This window comes from Penaeus chinensis, chromosome 29 (assembly GCF_019202785.1).
Source record: "Penaeus chinensis breed Huanghai No. 1 chromosome 29, ASM1920278v2, whole genome shotgun sequence".
Taxonomy (NCBI): Eukaryota; Metazoa; Arthropoda; class Malacostraca; order Decapoda; family Penaeidae; genus Penaeus; species Penaeus chinensis.
This window is the reverse complement of record NC_061847.1, coordinates 21741069-21757555: the sequence shown is the minus strand read 5'-3', so window position 1 is coordinate 21757555 and position 16487 is coordinate 21741069. Positions and strand designations below refer to the sequence as shown.

General features: G+C 40.5%; 1 protein-coding gene across 5 annotated transcripts in view; it reads right to left on the bottom strand.

Moving 5' to 3' along the window:
- Positions 1 to 12009: 12009 nt before the first annotated feature.
- The window catches only part of LOC125040976, a 170472-nt gene continuing 165994 nt past the window's right edge, over positions 12010 to 16487 (bottom strand). For all 5 annotated transcript variants that reach the window (XM_047635793.1, XM_047635795.1, XM_047635794.1 and 2 more), the window contains 2 exons: positions 15869 to 15981; positions 12010 to 15521 (listed from right to left, as the gene is read on the bottom strand). In XM_047635793.1, coding sequence (XP_047491749.1) covers positions 15464 to 15521; positions 15869 to 15981 — 171 coding nt within the window. In that variant the 3' untranslated portion in view covers positions 12010 to 15463. The remainder of the gene's footprint in view (positions 15522 to 15868; positions 15982 to 16487) is intronic.

Below are 16487 nucleotides of genomic sequence, written 5' to 3'. Positions count from 1 at the left end.
CTAGCTCCAGGGAGTACACTATTTCCTTGGTTAGGATCCCAGTCCTCCTTGCCATGACCAGCAGCACAGGGTTTGTTACAGAAAATTGTATTATTCAGATGTGATATCAGTACAGTGCCACTCCATTCCTCCTAAAGGTCATCGTAAGAACCCCACCAACATTGCCAAAATTACTTTCCGTAGACAGGACCTTCCCTTTAATGTTAACATTGGTGGAGAACCCTTCCCTTTCCGACCATACCAACCTCCTCTCCGTCAGTGTCAAAATTGTTGTCATTTAGGACATCCTGCCAAACACTGCCATTCCAAAGCCCGATGCCCTTTATGTGCCCAACTTGGCCATAACCGATCAAACTGCTCTACACAGTCACCCACATGTGCCAACTGTGGCGGCCCCCCATAATGTATTTCATAGGGGCTGCCCCACCTACAAGTTTGAGTCTGAGGTGGCAACTCTCAGATTCAGACTTGGTCTCACTCTGCGTGAAGCCAGACAGGAAGCACATGGACGAGGTTTTTCTCTTACTCCTTACTCCTACTCGCTCTGCCCCTCCTCCTCCCTCCCAAGATGTTCCTACACCCTCCCTCTATACCTATCCCTCCTACATCTTACTTCCCCACTTCTACCTCCTTCCTTCCTCAGTCAAATTATTTTGCCATTCTAAATCCAGATACCCCAATCTCTACTTAATTCTCCAACACTTTAGAGCTATACTTTGGGTCAACTGAAGTATAGCTCTCCAAGAGACTTTTCTTACACATCCTCCCGCACCAATCCTCAACTACCATTTTGTCTCTTCTTCACAATCCCTTTATGTCTCGTCTATACTTATTCATCAGAAAACACCTTTCTGATCTGCCCCTATGTTCCCAATGTAATGTCCCTCTTGCAGTTCCACGCATTCTGTTGTCCTGTCCACACTTCGGTGCAGCCCATACCTCTGCTTTCCCCAACCTATCCTCCCTTCACTGACCTCCCAACCTATCAGACATCCTTACAGAATCTCACACTTTCTGCTCTGACAAGCTTTTCTCCTTCCCCAGATGCATACATATCCTGCACTTGATATAATCCCCCTTACCTAACCCTACCTTAACCCATTCACTCATCAACTTTACCCATCTTTAATCTTTTCAATATTAACTATAGATAGTTGACATAGCAACTAACTAGTAATTCAGCCACCCTCCACTACCCTCTGCTGTACCTTCCTATAGTGCTACATGACCCTAGATGTCTAGCACATTCATTTTACTTTTAACCATTAACCATTATCCGGGAGGGAGGGAGTGGAAGGGATGATGGGGGTAAGAAGGGGGGATGGAGCACATGGAGAAGAGGAGTATAGGATGTGTTGGGAGAGAGTGAGAGGAAGAATGGTAGGGGGAGCATGAGGAGGAATGAGATGGATGTCAGCAATTACTTTGAATATGTATGTGTCTGAAGGAAAACAGGTTGTTAAAGCAGAAAGTGTGAAGTAAAGCATGGACAGGACAGCAATATGTGAAACTGAAAGAGGAACATTATATAGGGGACATATGGGGTGAATCAGAATGTGACATGAGGAGTACGTGTGGCCAATAAGCAAGGGGACAAGAGCCGTCTCCCAGCGCCTTGTTCTGATGAAATGGAGCTGACTAGGAAGAGATTGACATTTTTTCAGTATATAATTTATTGATGAAAAAACTTGACCAGAAAGATTGTCATCGGGCATGAAGGAAGATCTAAAAGTGGGGTTAATAATCCATGGCAGGAATACGTGAGGAAAGGGGTTGGTGTGGTGTGGACATAGAGGTGGAGCATGCGGAGTATTTGCCTGTTCATTGTCGGGAATTCCGACATGGCTGAACACCCAACACAACCTGACAGATTTGTGGCATGTAGACAGGTAGAACAACCTGTCCAGAACAACCTGTCCTGAATTATACAGACAAGAGGGTTGGTCGAGTGCATAGACTTTATGAGCGAGTTACAGGAGTCAATAAAAATAGTGAAAGGGGAGGAAAGGAGAGACTGTTTTTAGGTGAAAAGGAGTGTGTACAGCTCTGCAGTAAAGACCATGGACTCAGGAGTGAAGTGGTATTTGAATGTGCAAGTTGGGAAGATTACTGCAAAACCAGCATTGGAGGTGGGTCTGGAGCCATCAGTGTAAACATGGATACTGGAGGAATGAATGAGAATGACAGAAGTCGGGATATCTGATTTTGGTGGGTCAGGGAAAAAACAGAGGGGCATATAAGGGGTAAGGTATAAGCCAAGCCATGGAGGAACGGAATGGACAGAAAAGGGAAGAGGTCAGAGACTGGGAAAGGAGAGTATCAATGCAAATATAGAATGGAATAGGTAAACGTGGGGCAGGGATAAAGGCAGAGTTTGGTGAGGGAAAGTTGGTGGAAGCGGGCATAGCATCGGAGAGAGAGAGAAGGGCGTGCCGTCGAGATAGATGGCATGCATGACTCAGCGGACAGGCTCTCAACTGGAGAGAAGCGGAAGGCGCTTAGGGATAAGCGAAGACCACAGTAGTGGATTGCATCAAGATGAGCAAGAAGGGAGGTAGAGGCAGAGGAGTATATATAGCATCTATAATAGAGTGGAGAGGATCAAGGTAGCATGAAGATGGAAGAGTTTTGCGATCTGAGCCCTAAGATATATAGGAGGGTCTGTAAGATTCGGAGGCGGCGGCTAGCTTTTTCTTTAATGGAAAAATATGGTCTCTAGGATAATTTGGCATGGAAAATAACGCGAAGGAACTTGCCATGAGGACGGTATCGGAGCAGAACTTTCTATAAGAAGAGTGGAGGTTGAGGACTTAGACGTGCATGAAAGAAAAGGATGGAGAAAGATATAGAGGTAGAAAAGCGAAAGCCATGATTAGTGGCCCAAGAAGATACTGTTGATACTGCAGACTGAAGACGTTGGCGGAGAGTAGGTATGGATGGGTCAGATTCGAAGATGATTAAATCAATAACATATAGTGATGACCGGGCCCCTGGCGGTAGAACTGAAACAATACCCTTAACAGCAAGAAGGAATAAGGTGGTGCTGAGCACACTGCCTTGCCTTCGAACTGAGGAAAAGCTGATGTGGAAGAGGCACTTTTGACCTGCATTTGGAGAGGAAGGACTTTATAAAGGCATCCACGTTTCTGCGTATGCCTAGAGATGATGATTGTTAGAGAATATGGTATCATATGGTATTATATGCTATTTCTAGGTAGAAAAAATATGGCTAATACGGAGTCACGCTATGCAAAATCGACTGCAAGATGTCTCAAAATGAGCAGGGGGGGTCATCTGTACTTCAGGCACGGCGGAATCCAAACTGGGAAGGAAAGAGAAGTTAACCATTCTTTCCAGTTGTTAGCACAAGCAGCTAGTTAGAGCGAAGGGGCGATAATCTTGAGGGAGAGATCCGATTTATTGTATTTCAAGAATGGAGGAGTAAAATTTCATGTCGTCCAAATGTAGTTGAAAATAGTGAACAGAAAGGGTAGAGAGGAAGATGGAAGGTATCGTAGGATATGGAAATAGACACCGTCAGTGCCTTCGTGGGTGTTGCGGCACGAAAGGCAGCATGGAATTCAAGAAGAAAAGGAAGCTTTATAGGACTCCTCAGAGAACAGGGGGAATGTGATGGGAGTGTGTTCGCTGGTGGTCTTAATGGAAGAGAAGTGTGGAGAAAGGTAATAGCCACTACAGACCTGACGACTTGGAGAGGATCAAAGATGAGTATATGTCGAATATGGAGGACGGGGCCGGATGGGGAGGATGTTTGCCAGACAGTTTATGGATCCGACGCCAGACAGCTGACCCCCCAATCCCTTGCTCGTTGTTGCCATGGGGGATGGGGACTGAGGCTCAATTTAGGGGATCACCCCTACGTTAGACCTCGGACCTCGCCTCAACCAATTTTGCATTGTCTTTTCTTCTTTCCCTTTCCTTCTCTTCTTCATCCAGTCTTCGGTCCCTTAACCAAATTGTTAACTCATTTTTACCCTTTTAGCCATAATACTTTGTCATAATGCTGTATGACCTTTGATGTCTGGCACATTTCTTTGACCATTCTGGAAATCCACACACATCGCCTCGTGAACCAAAAAACTTCTTACCCCACTCTATCGCTATATTTTTATACGCCGCTAATGACTGCAAAACTTAGATGTTGACACGACGGAAATGTTTAAATAAATAAATATCCAACAGTTGAACATGGTGATGTAAACGTGGAAACATGATTTTGCAAGCTGGATGTTTTGCTGTTTCAGATTGTGCGACTGAATACAGGCGGATGCTCTTTTAAAAGAAACAAAGTCTGATAGCTGATTAGGGCATATGCCTTGCATGTAGCGGTTCCAGGCTGCGCGTTTTAAACGAAGTGCTTTAGTGTAATCAGAGATTCACCACGGAATACACTTGGAGGTATAAGGTCGGGAGGTTCGGATATGGCTGTATAGGCAGCTCTTATAACAGTAACTGTGAATGGTTACAGAGCAAACATGTGCTAGACACCAAAGGTCATATAGCACTATAGAACGGTGTAATAGTGAAAAGGGTAAAGAGGGGGTTTAACTGATGATTAAATGTGATACACGTCAGTTGTATAGCAATTCAGGAAGTTAGGGATTAACAAGATCAAAGTTACTAAATGAAGATGTGTGTGATTTTGCAGGATGTTCGTAGGGTAAGGTAGGGATTAACAGTAGAGAGAGGGGTTTAAGGACAATTAGATCACAGTTCCTGGGAGGATGTCAGTAGGAAGAGAACTCTGGGTAGGGGGTTGCTGTGACAAAGGGTCGCATCCAAGGGGAAGCGGAAGGGATAATGAGGAAGGAGGGGGAAGATGCAGCTGAAGCAGGAGGGATGGTATGTGTTGGGAGGGGTGGGAGGAAGGGGTTTAGTGGGAACATGAGTAGAAAGATGGGAGGATGGATGAGGTGTAGGCATGTTATCCTGGGTCATGATTAGATAGTTTTGAATGTCTTCGAGAGTCTCTGCAGTGGAATCGGTTGGGGAGGTCTGAGAAACAAAGGTTTTTTTTATGGGGGGAGAAGACGGGATGGATGTTTGAGGGGTGGAGGGAGTGGTTGATGGAGAAAATGGAATAGAGCGTTTAGCTTGTCTTGTGCCATGAGTTGGACTAGGAGAAAGAGGGGTAGGTTCCGGGGAAGTAGTGAGTGAAGTGTCTGGAATAGTTGTGGAGCTTGGGGTGTCTGGATTTAGAATGACAAAATAATTTGACTGGGAGAGGTAGGGGTAGAAGTGGGATGATGAAGATATGCTGGGGGGGATGAAGAAACATATTGGGAGGAAAGGGGGGGGGGGGTGAGAGACCAAAATCGTCGACGTTCTTCCTGTCCAAATTTGAATCTGAGATTTGCCACTTCAAATTCAAACTTGTAGGGAGGGCAGCTCCTATAAAATACATTATTGGAGGCGCCACAATAGGCACACGTACGTGACTGTGCAGAGGAGTTTGATCAGCTATGACCAGGTTGGGCACAGAGAGGGCATCGGGCTGTGGAACGGCAGTGTTTGGCAGGGTAGCCTAGACGCTAACAATTCTGACACTGAAGAGGAGGGAGGGATTCTCCCCCAATGTAAACATTAAAGGAGAGGTCATATCTACGGAAAGTAATCTTGGGGGGACTTACGACGGCCTCTAGGGAAAATGGTGTAACATTGTACTGACACTACATCATAGTCCATGAGGTAAGCAAGTAAGTCTTCTCCACAATCTGACCAATTTTTGTCGTAGACAGGGCAGTTGGTTAGGAGATGGGGGCAGTTCCGGTGCAAGTATTGAGGGTGGGATGAGGAGCAAGAATGGGTTTGCCAGTGTAGTCTGTCAGGGTTGATGATGCTCTCGCTTTAGTTTCGGATGAAACTGTGACGAGACGAGAACGATCGGCTGCGGAAGAAACTGCCTACATGTTTTTGGAGATATTGCTGGGAGAGGACAATGTTGTTAGAGCAAGGAGCTGTGGGGGGGATCACGAAAAAATCGTTCCCATTTGGCTGGGCTAAATAGAGTATTTAAGATGTTTGTAGGGGTCGGAGTATTAGAAGAACGTTGCCGTGTGGAAGAGGGAGTAGTGTTGAGAGGTGGACGATAAGGTTGTAGAGTAGTAATAAGGGAGGATGGGGTAGTTAATGAAGAAAGTTGTGGGAGTGGAGATGAAGTAGAGGATATTGGGACAGGAAGAATGTCTCCTGAAGATTAGGTATTGAGCTGGGTGGATGATGTGATAGCAGGCATTGGGGGATAGTAGTAGATAGTAGTGTTCAGAGTCGTGGTCAAAGGAGTGCCTGAAGTCGAGGAACCGGAAGAATTTAAATTGATTGGGCTAAGTGATGAAAGAGCAAGCCTTATAGCCCCTAATAATGGTATAAACTCTTCATCATTGGCCATGGTAAGCCTAGAGTTTGTTGGGGAGAGAAACAGTCTATCCCTCAGGGTCCCCTTGAGGGGTAAGGGCTAAACAACTAAATAGGAGAATACCGTGTCCATGGCTCTCCCAGGCCGTTCACGACTAGCACAAAGTCAGCCTTTCATCCTTTCAGCATAGCTCTCACACCTTAGGAAATGGATTGTAGAAGGAAAGATATTGAAACGAAAAGGGGAAAGGAAAACGACCATGCAAAATTAGTTGAGCTGAAAGTTGAGGTCCAAGGCAGGGGAAATCTCCAGCTTTGGGCCTCAGACTTCGTCTCCTAAGCCCCCACACAAAGGGCAAGTGAAACTGGAGGGTAGATGAAGGGTTTCTGTGTAGATTTGGAATATGAACAGAAAATTTTGAAAATCTTCAAGATTTTCTGCAATGGAGTAGGGGAGTTTTGAGAAATTAAGGTCTTCTTGGGGGGGTTGGGGGGCTGGTGTCAGAGGAGTAGAGGAAGAGGTAGGTGGAGTACATGCCGGGATAGCAGTAGAGATTGAAGTGTCTGGATTTAGAATGGCAAAATAATTTGACTGGGAGAGGTAGGGGGGTAGAAGTGGGACTGGAGGAACAGTAGGGACAGGGAGGATGGGGGATGGGCAGAGCGAACGACGTTATTGGAGTGGGAAGTAAGAGAAATACCTCGTCGACGTGCTTCCTGTCTGGTCTTGCATAGCGTGATGCCAAGTCTGAATCTGAAAGTTGCCACTTCAGAATCAAACTTGGAGCTCCTATAAAATACATTATGGGAACCACCATAATTGGAACATGTGCGTGACTGATGATGATCATGACCAAATTGGGCACACATAGGGAATTGGGATGTGGAAGGAAACTTTGCCTACTGGTTATTGGAGACATTGCTGGAAGAGGAGAGTGTTATCAGAGTAAGGGGCTGTGGAGGGGATCCTGAAAAATCGATCCCATTTGACTGGGCTAATCTGGTGGGGTTAGTAGAAGGACATGGATGTGTGGAAGAGGGAGTAGTATTAAGAGAGGCAGTACAGTGGAATGGTGTGTAATAAGGCTGCAGAGTAGTAATAAGAGAGGATGGGGTAGTTGATGAAAAAAGTTGTGGGGGTGGAGGAGATGAAGTAGATGTTGGGAGAGGAGGAACATTTCCTGGAGGTTGAGTATTGACCTAGGTGGATGATTTGAACTGGACTGATGTGATAGTAAGCATTGAGGAGGGGGTACAAGTAGTAGCATTCAGAGTTGTGGTCAAAGGAGAGCTTGGGGTCAGAGAACTGGTAGAAAAATTGAAATCAGTGGGGCTATTTGATAAAGGGGCAAGCCTCAATGAGTCTTTATTACTAGCCATGGTAAGCCTAGACTACGTTGGGCAAAGAAACAGTCCACCCCTTAGGGTCCCTTTGAGAGGTAAGGGCTAGACAAGTAAACAGGGGAATACTGTACTATGGCTCCCCCAGGTTGTTCATGACTGACACAAAGTCAGTCTTTCATCCTTTCACCACAGCTCTCACGCCTTAGGAAATGGATAGTAGAAGGGGTTGGAGAAGAGTGAGAAATGTAAAGGGGAAGGGGAAAAGAGGGCTGAGGCCAAAGGCAATGTTGTTACCCAGCATTCCAGCATCATCACATGCAACAATGGGCATGGGATTGGGGAGATGGAGTAGAACATTTAGATTGCCCGGTGTGACAGGTAAAATGAGAAGGAGGGGTAGGCACTGGGGAAGTGTATCTGAAGAATATCTGGATTTAAATGATTAAAAGTAGGGGTAGGTGGTTAATGGTTAAAATAAATGTGCTAGACATCAAAGGTCTTATAACACTAGGGTAAAGTATTGTGGCAAAAAGGGTGAAAATGAGTTAATGATTAGGATAAATGTGTTATATGTCAAAAGTTGTAGAGTGCTAAAGGATAGTATGGTAGTAAAAAGGGTAAAGAGGGGAAAGTAGGTGGAGTATGGTGGGGATTTGTAAAAGAGGAGGGGGTTAAGGACATAGGACAATTAGATCATATGGACAGTATCTATGAGTCTGAGGAAGGGAGTGTAACACTGTATGATGAAAACTGCAAAAGAGCCATTATGAGACAATCAAGGAATAATACAGGTAGAAATGATAGTTGAAGTAGGAGAAGAATCAAGCAAATGAGACAAGAGAACAGGGAAAGGTGGTGAAGGAGGGGAAAGATCCAGAAAAGGACACAGTTGTGACATAAAGCATCCACATGGGAGCAGTGAGGATAACGGGGGAAGAAGGGGGAATAGTTTACATGGAGAAGGGGAGGATGGAGGATGGGGTGTGTTGGGAGAGAGGGAAGAGGAGTAGGGGAAACTTAGGAGGAGGATGGATATCATCAATTACTTTGAATATAGAGGAAATAGGAATAGAGAGTTTGGAGGATGGATGAGGGAGCGGAGCATTCTCTTGGGTCATGTTTAGTAAGTTTTGGATGTTTTCAAGAGTTTTTGGAGGGGAGTTGGGTGTGGAGGTCTGAGAATCAAAGGTTTTCTTGTGAGGAGATGAGATTGCCTGGTGCAACAGGTAAAGTGAGGAAGAGGAGGGGTAAGCACCAGGAAAGTGGTAGAGATTGGAGAATCTGGATTTAGACTGGAAAAGGAATAGAACTAGTATTGATCTTGATACAGCCCTATCAGCCATCTGATTACAACCCGGGCAGGGCCTCCTATATACCCAGATTGAATGATCTATATGTAAATTAATTTTCTTGCCAGGATAATGGGGAAACTGTAGGTACATTAAGTATTTTGTTCTAGTATTTTTTTCTTAATTTTCAAACCAACAAGTGAGGAAAAAAATATTCTCTACCATCATGAAATTTATAAGTGAATTTTTTAAACATTTTCAATGACTACAAAGAGGATTTTCAAGTTTTTATCTACAGTGTAGGGGTTCATGTGTTTATATTGTTAAACATGATTGTAAAACAACATGGATATCTTGGAAATCATTTCAAGGAAATAGAAAAAACAGCACATAATCATTGTTTTAATGACAAATTCATATCATGGAGATGTCAGGTATATGGGTTTCCATTCCATTTTCTGCAGAAGAAACTCAAAAGACTACTAGAGGAATATGAGTCAGATGGCAACACAAATTGAAAAATCTGTATTGTATCTACATAGTTTTACACATTTTCCTCTCACTAGGTGCTGGCTTGGACCGATTTTGTTTCTTAACTGCAATATGAAAGTAGACCATATTTGTTTTACATAATTTATTTAGGTTTCAACACATTATAAAAAATCACAATTATCCTAAAAGTCTATATAAACACAGATCAGTTCCAACTGCAGAACCTTGCTATTCAGAAAAAAAAAACCTAATGTTCCACTTTTAATGAGATTCAGATTTCTTGTTCATTTTCCTTTATATAAAATTTACATACAGATCTTTACATAATTACTGACCATAACAACACAATGAGGAACTCAGTGTAAAATACACTGATACAATGCCTATGTATGACAGCTACCTGCAGACTGTCAGTAAAATTAAAATATACAAATTTGCATAATGTACATATTAAGATTAAGAATACTCATAAAAGGCAGCAACAGGATATTTGCATGTTTCCTTTTTAATCTTGATTCTGAATAAACTTAAGCTCCAAATGCGACAATGTTTAAAAATGGTATATTTTACAGCAATGGTAGAAAAGCTGTAGTTACACAACCATCACAAACAGAATTTAGGCTGTGATCAGCTTTGACAGTTCCAGGTTCACAGAGCTACTGAGGGAAAGAAACAAACATCCAATCTAGTAAGGCCAATATGGGTAAGAAAAGCAGATGTTAACAGTGATAAAAAAGAGAAAACACTATACAGTGTTCCGTATGCATGTAAACTCACCCTAACTAATCTTATATGAACATATGACAAATACATAGCACACAATGGTGAGTTTCTGTTAAGTTACCTCTTTAAGAGGAGTGTACTATAATGACTAGGAGGTTTTATATGTATTTGCTAGATTCCTTTAACATTGTTTATATATTGTAATTTCTGGGCCATGGATAATCAATTTATGTGTATAAAGATATTTACATGGGTGTTTAGGTCTACGTTTATGTTTGCTGTATGAATGCATGTATTGTGTGTGTATGTGTATGCATATGTGTATGTGTATGTGTGTGTATGTGCTTCTGATTTCTGCTTGTTTTATACACCAACACATCCATACATATACATAAATATATACATCATATATTATATGCATATATATATATATATACCTTTATAAATATAAACAGCATATATTGTGGCAGAAAAAAAACTTCAACCCACTTTTTAATATACTAACTTTGGGTACAGTGTTTTTATGCAATTTTCTATGTGTGATTTGCTGTTCAGCAGATATTTTGTGTGTTAGTATGTGGTGAGGGAGAGAGGTAGATGGAGATGATGGGGATGAAGGAAGGGAAAGAGAGAGAGAGAGAGAGAGAGAGAGAGAGAGAGAGAGAGAGAGAGAGAGAGAGAGAGAGAGAGAGAGAGAGAGAGAGAGAGAGAGAGAGAGAGAGAGAGAGTGAGAGAGAGTGAGAGAGAGTGAGAGAGAGTGAGAGAGAGTGAGAGAGAGTGAGAGAGAGTGAGAGAGTGAGAGAGAGAGAGAGTGAGAGAGTGAGAGAGTGAGAGAGTGAGAAAGTGACAGAGAGAGTGACAGTGAGTGAGTGAGTGAGTGAGTGAGTGAGTGAGTGAGTGAGTGAGTGAGTGAGTGTGTGTGTACGTGAGTGTGGACGTGGACGTGTGTGTGTGTTTGTTTGTGTGTGTGTGTGTGTGTGTAGACGTGGGCGTGTGTGTGTGTGTGGACGTGGGCGTGTGTGCGTGAGTGTTGACGTGGACGTGGGCGTGTGTGTGTGTGTGGACGTGGGCGTGTGTGCGTGAGTGTTGACGTGGACGTGGACATAGGTGTGTGTGCGTGAGTGTGGACGTGGGTATGTGTGTGCACGTGAGTGTGGGCGTGTGTGTGTGTGCGTGTGTGTGTGGGCGTGTGTGTGTGTGAGTGTGAGTGTGTGTGTGTGTGCGTTTGTGTGTGTGTGAGTGAGTGTGTGCGCGTGAGTGTGGGCGCGCGTGTGTGTGTGTGTGTGAGTGTGTGTGTGTGTGTGTGTGTGTGTGTGTGTGTGAGTGTGTGTGTCTGTGTGTGAGTGTGTGTGTGTGTGTGAGTGTGTGGGCGTGTGTCTGTGTGTGTGTGTGTGTGTGAGCATGTGTGTGTCTGTGTGTGTGTGTGAGCATGTGTGTGTGAGCATGTGTGTGTGAGCATGTGTGTGTGAGCATGTGTGTGTGAGCATGTGTGTGTGAGCATGTATGTGTGTGTGTGTGTGTGTGTGTGTGTGTGTGTGTGTGTGTGTGTGTGTGTGTGTGTGTGTGTGTGTGTGTGTGTGTGTGTGCGTGTGTGTGTCTGTCTATATATAATATATATATTTATATATATATACATACATATATACTTATATATATACATATATATACATACACATATACATACACACACACACACACACACACACACACACACACACACACACAAACTGTAAAGAGTCTTTCTATCTATACTAATTTTCTATGCAACTATACTGTTTTGCATGAAGCCCCACGGTTCCAATATCTAAACTACTTTTCAAATAAATAGCACCATTAACTTATGCAAATTATCTTAAACTTGCAGTATATAATAGTCCCACTACCAGCACTGAGTAAGGGATTGTGTCTGGTGTATGTTGCTTAAAATATTTAGCTAATATGATCTGGAGAAGTATAAATCTTAATGATGACTTATTTAGATAAGGATTAAAAAGAATTACGCTGAAACAAAATATATACATGGAACAAAAAATCTCATATTATCTTTATCTAACCAAGAAATATTTTGTATTTGTATCTAACAACTGAAATATTGCTTTATTTTTGTTTGAACATTCCTATCATTGAAGCTACTAAATTCCAAAACCTGATTTACTTTTTTCTACAAAAGTTTGCAACAATTTTAAAATCTCGAGTTTTCACTGGGCTAACTGCTTTATATACATATGTGCAGAACTTCACATGGACAGGAGATGGGGAGAGAGTGAGACTGAGATCTTAAATAACCTCGGTGCGGTGACAACACAAACATCAAGGGGTTTTCACCAGAGTTGTGGCATCAAGTTGAAAGAGATCTCATGAAATCTTGTCTTCTCTGTCTTTATTTGCTGAATGATGTAAAACTTCCATTAACTGGTGAAAGTTGTTGTGGTCAGGAGATGTTTCAAAGGTTATGCATGACATGCTTTTTTTTGGTGGTTCCAGAGAAAAGAAGTTAGTCTAGGATGTGTTACATTATATTTCTTATTTGTGTATAGATATGTTCCTTGTAATTTTGAATTTTGTATTATCTATTTCAATAGCAAATAAAATATAGTCCTAGTGATAGCTTGCTTTTACAGAATTACTGTTAAGCCAGAAATCTGAAGTAAGCTGTCAGAATCAAGATTAATTTCATAAATACAGTATAATAATCACACTTACCATATCTAGGACTTAAAAGTAAAGTTATGACTAATACCACTTCTCTATTGACAGAATAATATTTGATCAATGATTCTAAACTTCATTGTAACATTACATAACATGTTTGTATTCATCCAGTAATTCCTTCACACTTCTTATAGCTCTGCCACCACACACAAAAAAGCATGAGACTTTCAATTAATGACACATCTTCTGATTTAAACAAGAAAATATTTAAGAGACTCATATATTTACACATTTATATGGCACATATAAAGTTGATACAGTAAACCCTACTGTACAAAAAGAGATAAAGATGTGAAGTGTCCCTACTCAGAACACATATAACAACAATTTTATCTACTGCTTCCTAGAGCAAATTTTTATATTAGCTATTCTTTAAGAATTGTGCATTAAGTATAGATAATCTGTGCATCCTTTACTGTTATACAGCAAGAAAACAAAAGAAAAAAAGATAAGCGTGCATCTTGTCCAATTTGGTGAAAGTGAGTGAATAAGCCTGTACATTATACACATATTTAGTACGGTAGCGGAGGCTTTGTGACCGAGCTTCTACACGCTCTGTGAGTACAACTTGTGATGTGAAAGGCCAGGTTGAAGATGCAATTAACTCACAAAAAGAAGCATGGTTTTTGGCCTTTTATTTGAAGCAATTCTTTTTTAAGATAGATAATTTTTTTTTTTTTGACAGTTAATAGCCTCTGCAACCAAACCTGTCTGATGTGTAATGCTTGTTAGAACTGAAAGCCCAAGTTTTCTTTTTTGTTTTTTTTTTGTTTTGTTTAGTTCAATTAGTAATCAATTTATCAATTTTGCATATCAAAAGAAAAATCTAACAATGAATTCAAGCACTAAATAGTTACTGAAAATACTGCACTGCTTGAGATATTCATTTTGTTTAATGAGTTAAGTTTTCCAACCATAATACATTGTCTTGAAACACTCTACACTCCAATACAGTTTCTAATATGCACTTCTTGAAGAAATGCAGAAAAAATTATGATCTTTTACAAGTTGTCTGTGCTAAAGATACTCCTTGATTAACTCCAAAGGAAATGTAGAGCACTCAGACAATGTCAAACAAGATAAGTGAAGCACGATGAAGCATTTTAAAGCATAGAAGAAAGGTGCACAAGATTCTATGACAATAAGCCATAAAGACAGCTTGACTCTAAAAGCCACTATATACCTTTTCCATCACACATGTACACTTTAACTTGACTCTAGAAGCCACTAAAACACCATTCCCAATCACTGGTGTACATCCTAGGATTAATCTAGACATACAAGCATTCCCATCCCTTCTCACACTCTGCCCGAAGTCTACACAAAGTAAGTCCACGGGTTACACCACCACTCGACTGTCACTTGTAATCCATAAGAACGAATAGACAGCTTAAGAGATTTAGAAGGCAGTGTAGCAAGAATTTGTTTGGCACTGATTTTTAAAATTCTTTTTGTCATGATAAAATTCCAAAGCTGTTCATTCAATTAACATATCCTGATATGATTTAAATCACAGCAAATGAAGGCCTATTTTGGTAGATTCTTAATGAATATCATAGATATGGTTTACTCAAATGAAAATGTGTGATATAAAAAAGAAATAAAACAGAAAACCAACAAATAACTCAATTCTGAAGAGAAATCCCTTATTTTAAAATAAACCTTGAATTGAAGGTAAATAAAAAAAGGAGGAAAAGACACAGATTCCAATTACAAGAAAATATACATACTAAAAATACCAACTGTCAATATGATGTTCTCATTTGATTTTTCCCCTTAGCCTTTCACTTATACTAAAATTTAAAAGATAAATGAAGTTATACAAACAAATTGCTAAAACCATTTAGGAGAGAGATTTGTAACCTAAATCCCCAAACACATATTAGACAACTCACAGCCAAAACAATAAAAAATCAAACTGGAACACCTTGCCCACGCCAAGAGCAGATTAAGAAAGAGGAGACGAGTAGTTTATATTGACTTTTTTTGCTTGCAACATCGACATCAATAAATAATTTTGATTATCATATCCCCGTTGGCTTGCAGATGCTTCGTTTCATCCCCTTAGTTCCAAATGCTGGATGTCACAACATTTATGCGGTTTCTGGACGTATGAAGTCTACAGCTGGTGTATGAAATACTAATTTCATCAAACAGGAATATGACTTAATACCTAAGCCTTAAAAGGTCCAGCTCTATATTGTTTCCCTTTTTCTGCAGCATAGTATTTAATAAACTATTCTTCTGTATCTTTATCAGTAGCTCAGAAATTTAGCTATGTTCTTACTTCTTATTTGGGATTCAATATGGGGATTCCAATACTGACTAAACCTCATTAAGGAAATCTAAAGACTGTCATATTCCTGACTGTACTAACATCCAATACCAGTATTTACTTAGGTGCATTACAGTATACTTGAGTACATATTTAATATCTTGAGTGTACGTATGTTTGTGTGTGTGTGTGTGTGCAAGTGTGGTTGTTCTCACAGACATGTAATGAGGGCTTCGATCACCTGCCTCTCTCGTCATTGAACCGGAGATGGCAACTCTGCCTGTGAAGCTTTCTTCAGTGCTGCCACCCATCTGTAAGAAAACGATTCAGCATATGAGATGATTCAAGAAAACTTTTTCAACTGAGATCTGATTTTCAGCACTTCAAATTTCAAAATTATGCCATCATCCTAAAATATTACTTTCCAATGATGTAAATAGTATTATATAAACTTATTTTTTATTTTGATATTTTCCTGCCTAACTTTCAGATATAAGAATATATAATATATATAAAATGACTGGCACAATTAGAGATAATATTAGAAACAAACTCAGCAACATTTTATCTCTTAATAAACTAGACACTAATTGCTAACAATAATTGAAACTTAATCTGATATGTTATTTTCTTATCAATACCCTGTCTGCTAACACACCTTAAAGAATCCTCCTTTGAAGCTGCCAGGAATATATACTGTTTCTTGGAGTGGTGCAGCTTAAATGCCCGTTCTTTTTCCTTATCATTAATACCACTTTCATTTCTTGTGCCCTGTTAAAAGAAAACATATTATGGCAAATTACATTTTTGTATGATCACTATGGCATCTTGCTATTTATGTAACCATATACAGTCTGTAATTAATAATAATAATAGTAATAATAACACACTGAGACTGCTCATTCCCCTTCTTTATCTACATTCCCTTTATCTCCATCTGAATGAGTGAGATACAGCTCTCCTCTGCATGAGAACTGAATGACAGGGCAAGGATATAATGAAAATGTTGATAATAGTAGGGCACAAAAATCTCTAAATGACAGATTTTTGCAACATATCTTATTTAGTGTTTTGTTTAATTTTTGTTACATTTTATAAATAGGACTATTTTCTTAGACTACTAGCTCACCTGCCAAAAATATATATAATATTTACATATACATATATGTGCATACATATCTGTACATACACATGTATATATACATATACATACATATACTGGTGCATATACATATACATATACACACACACACACACACACACACACACACACACAC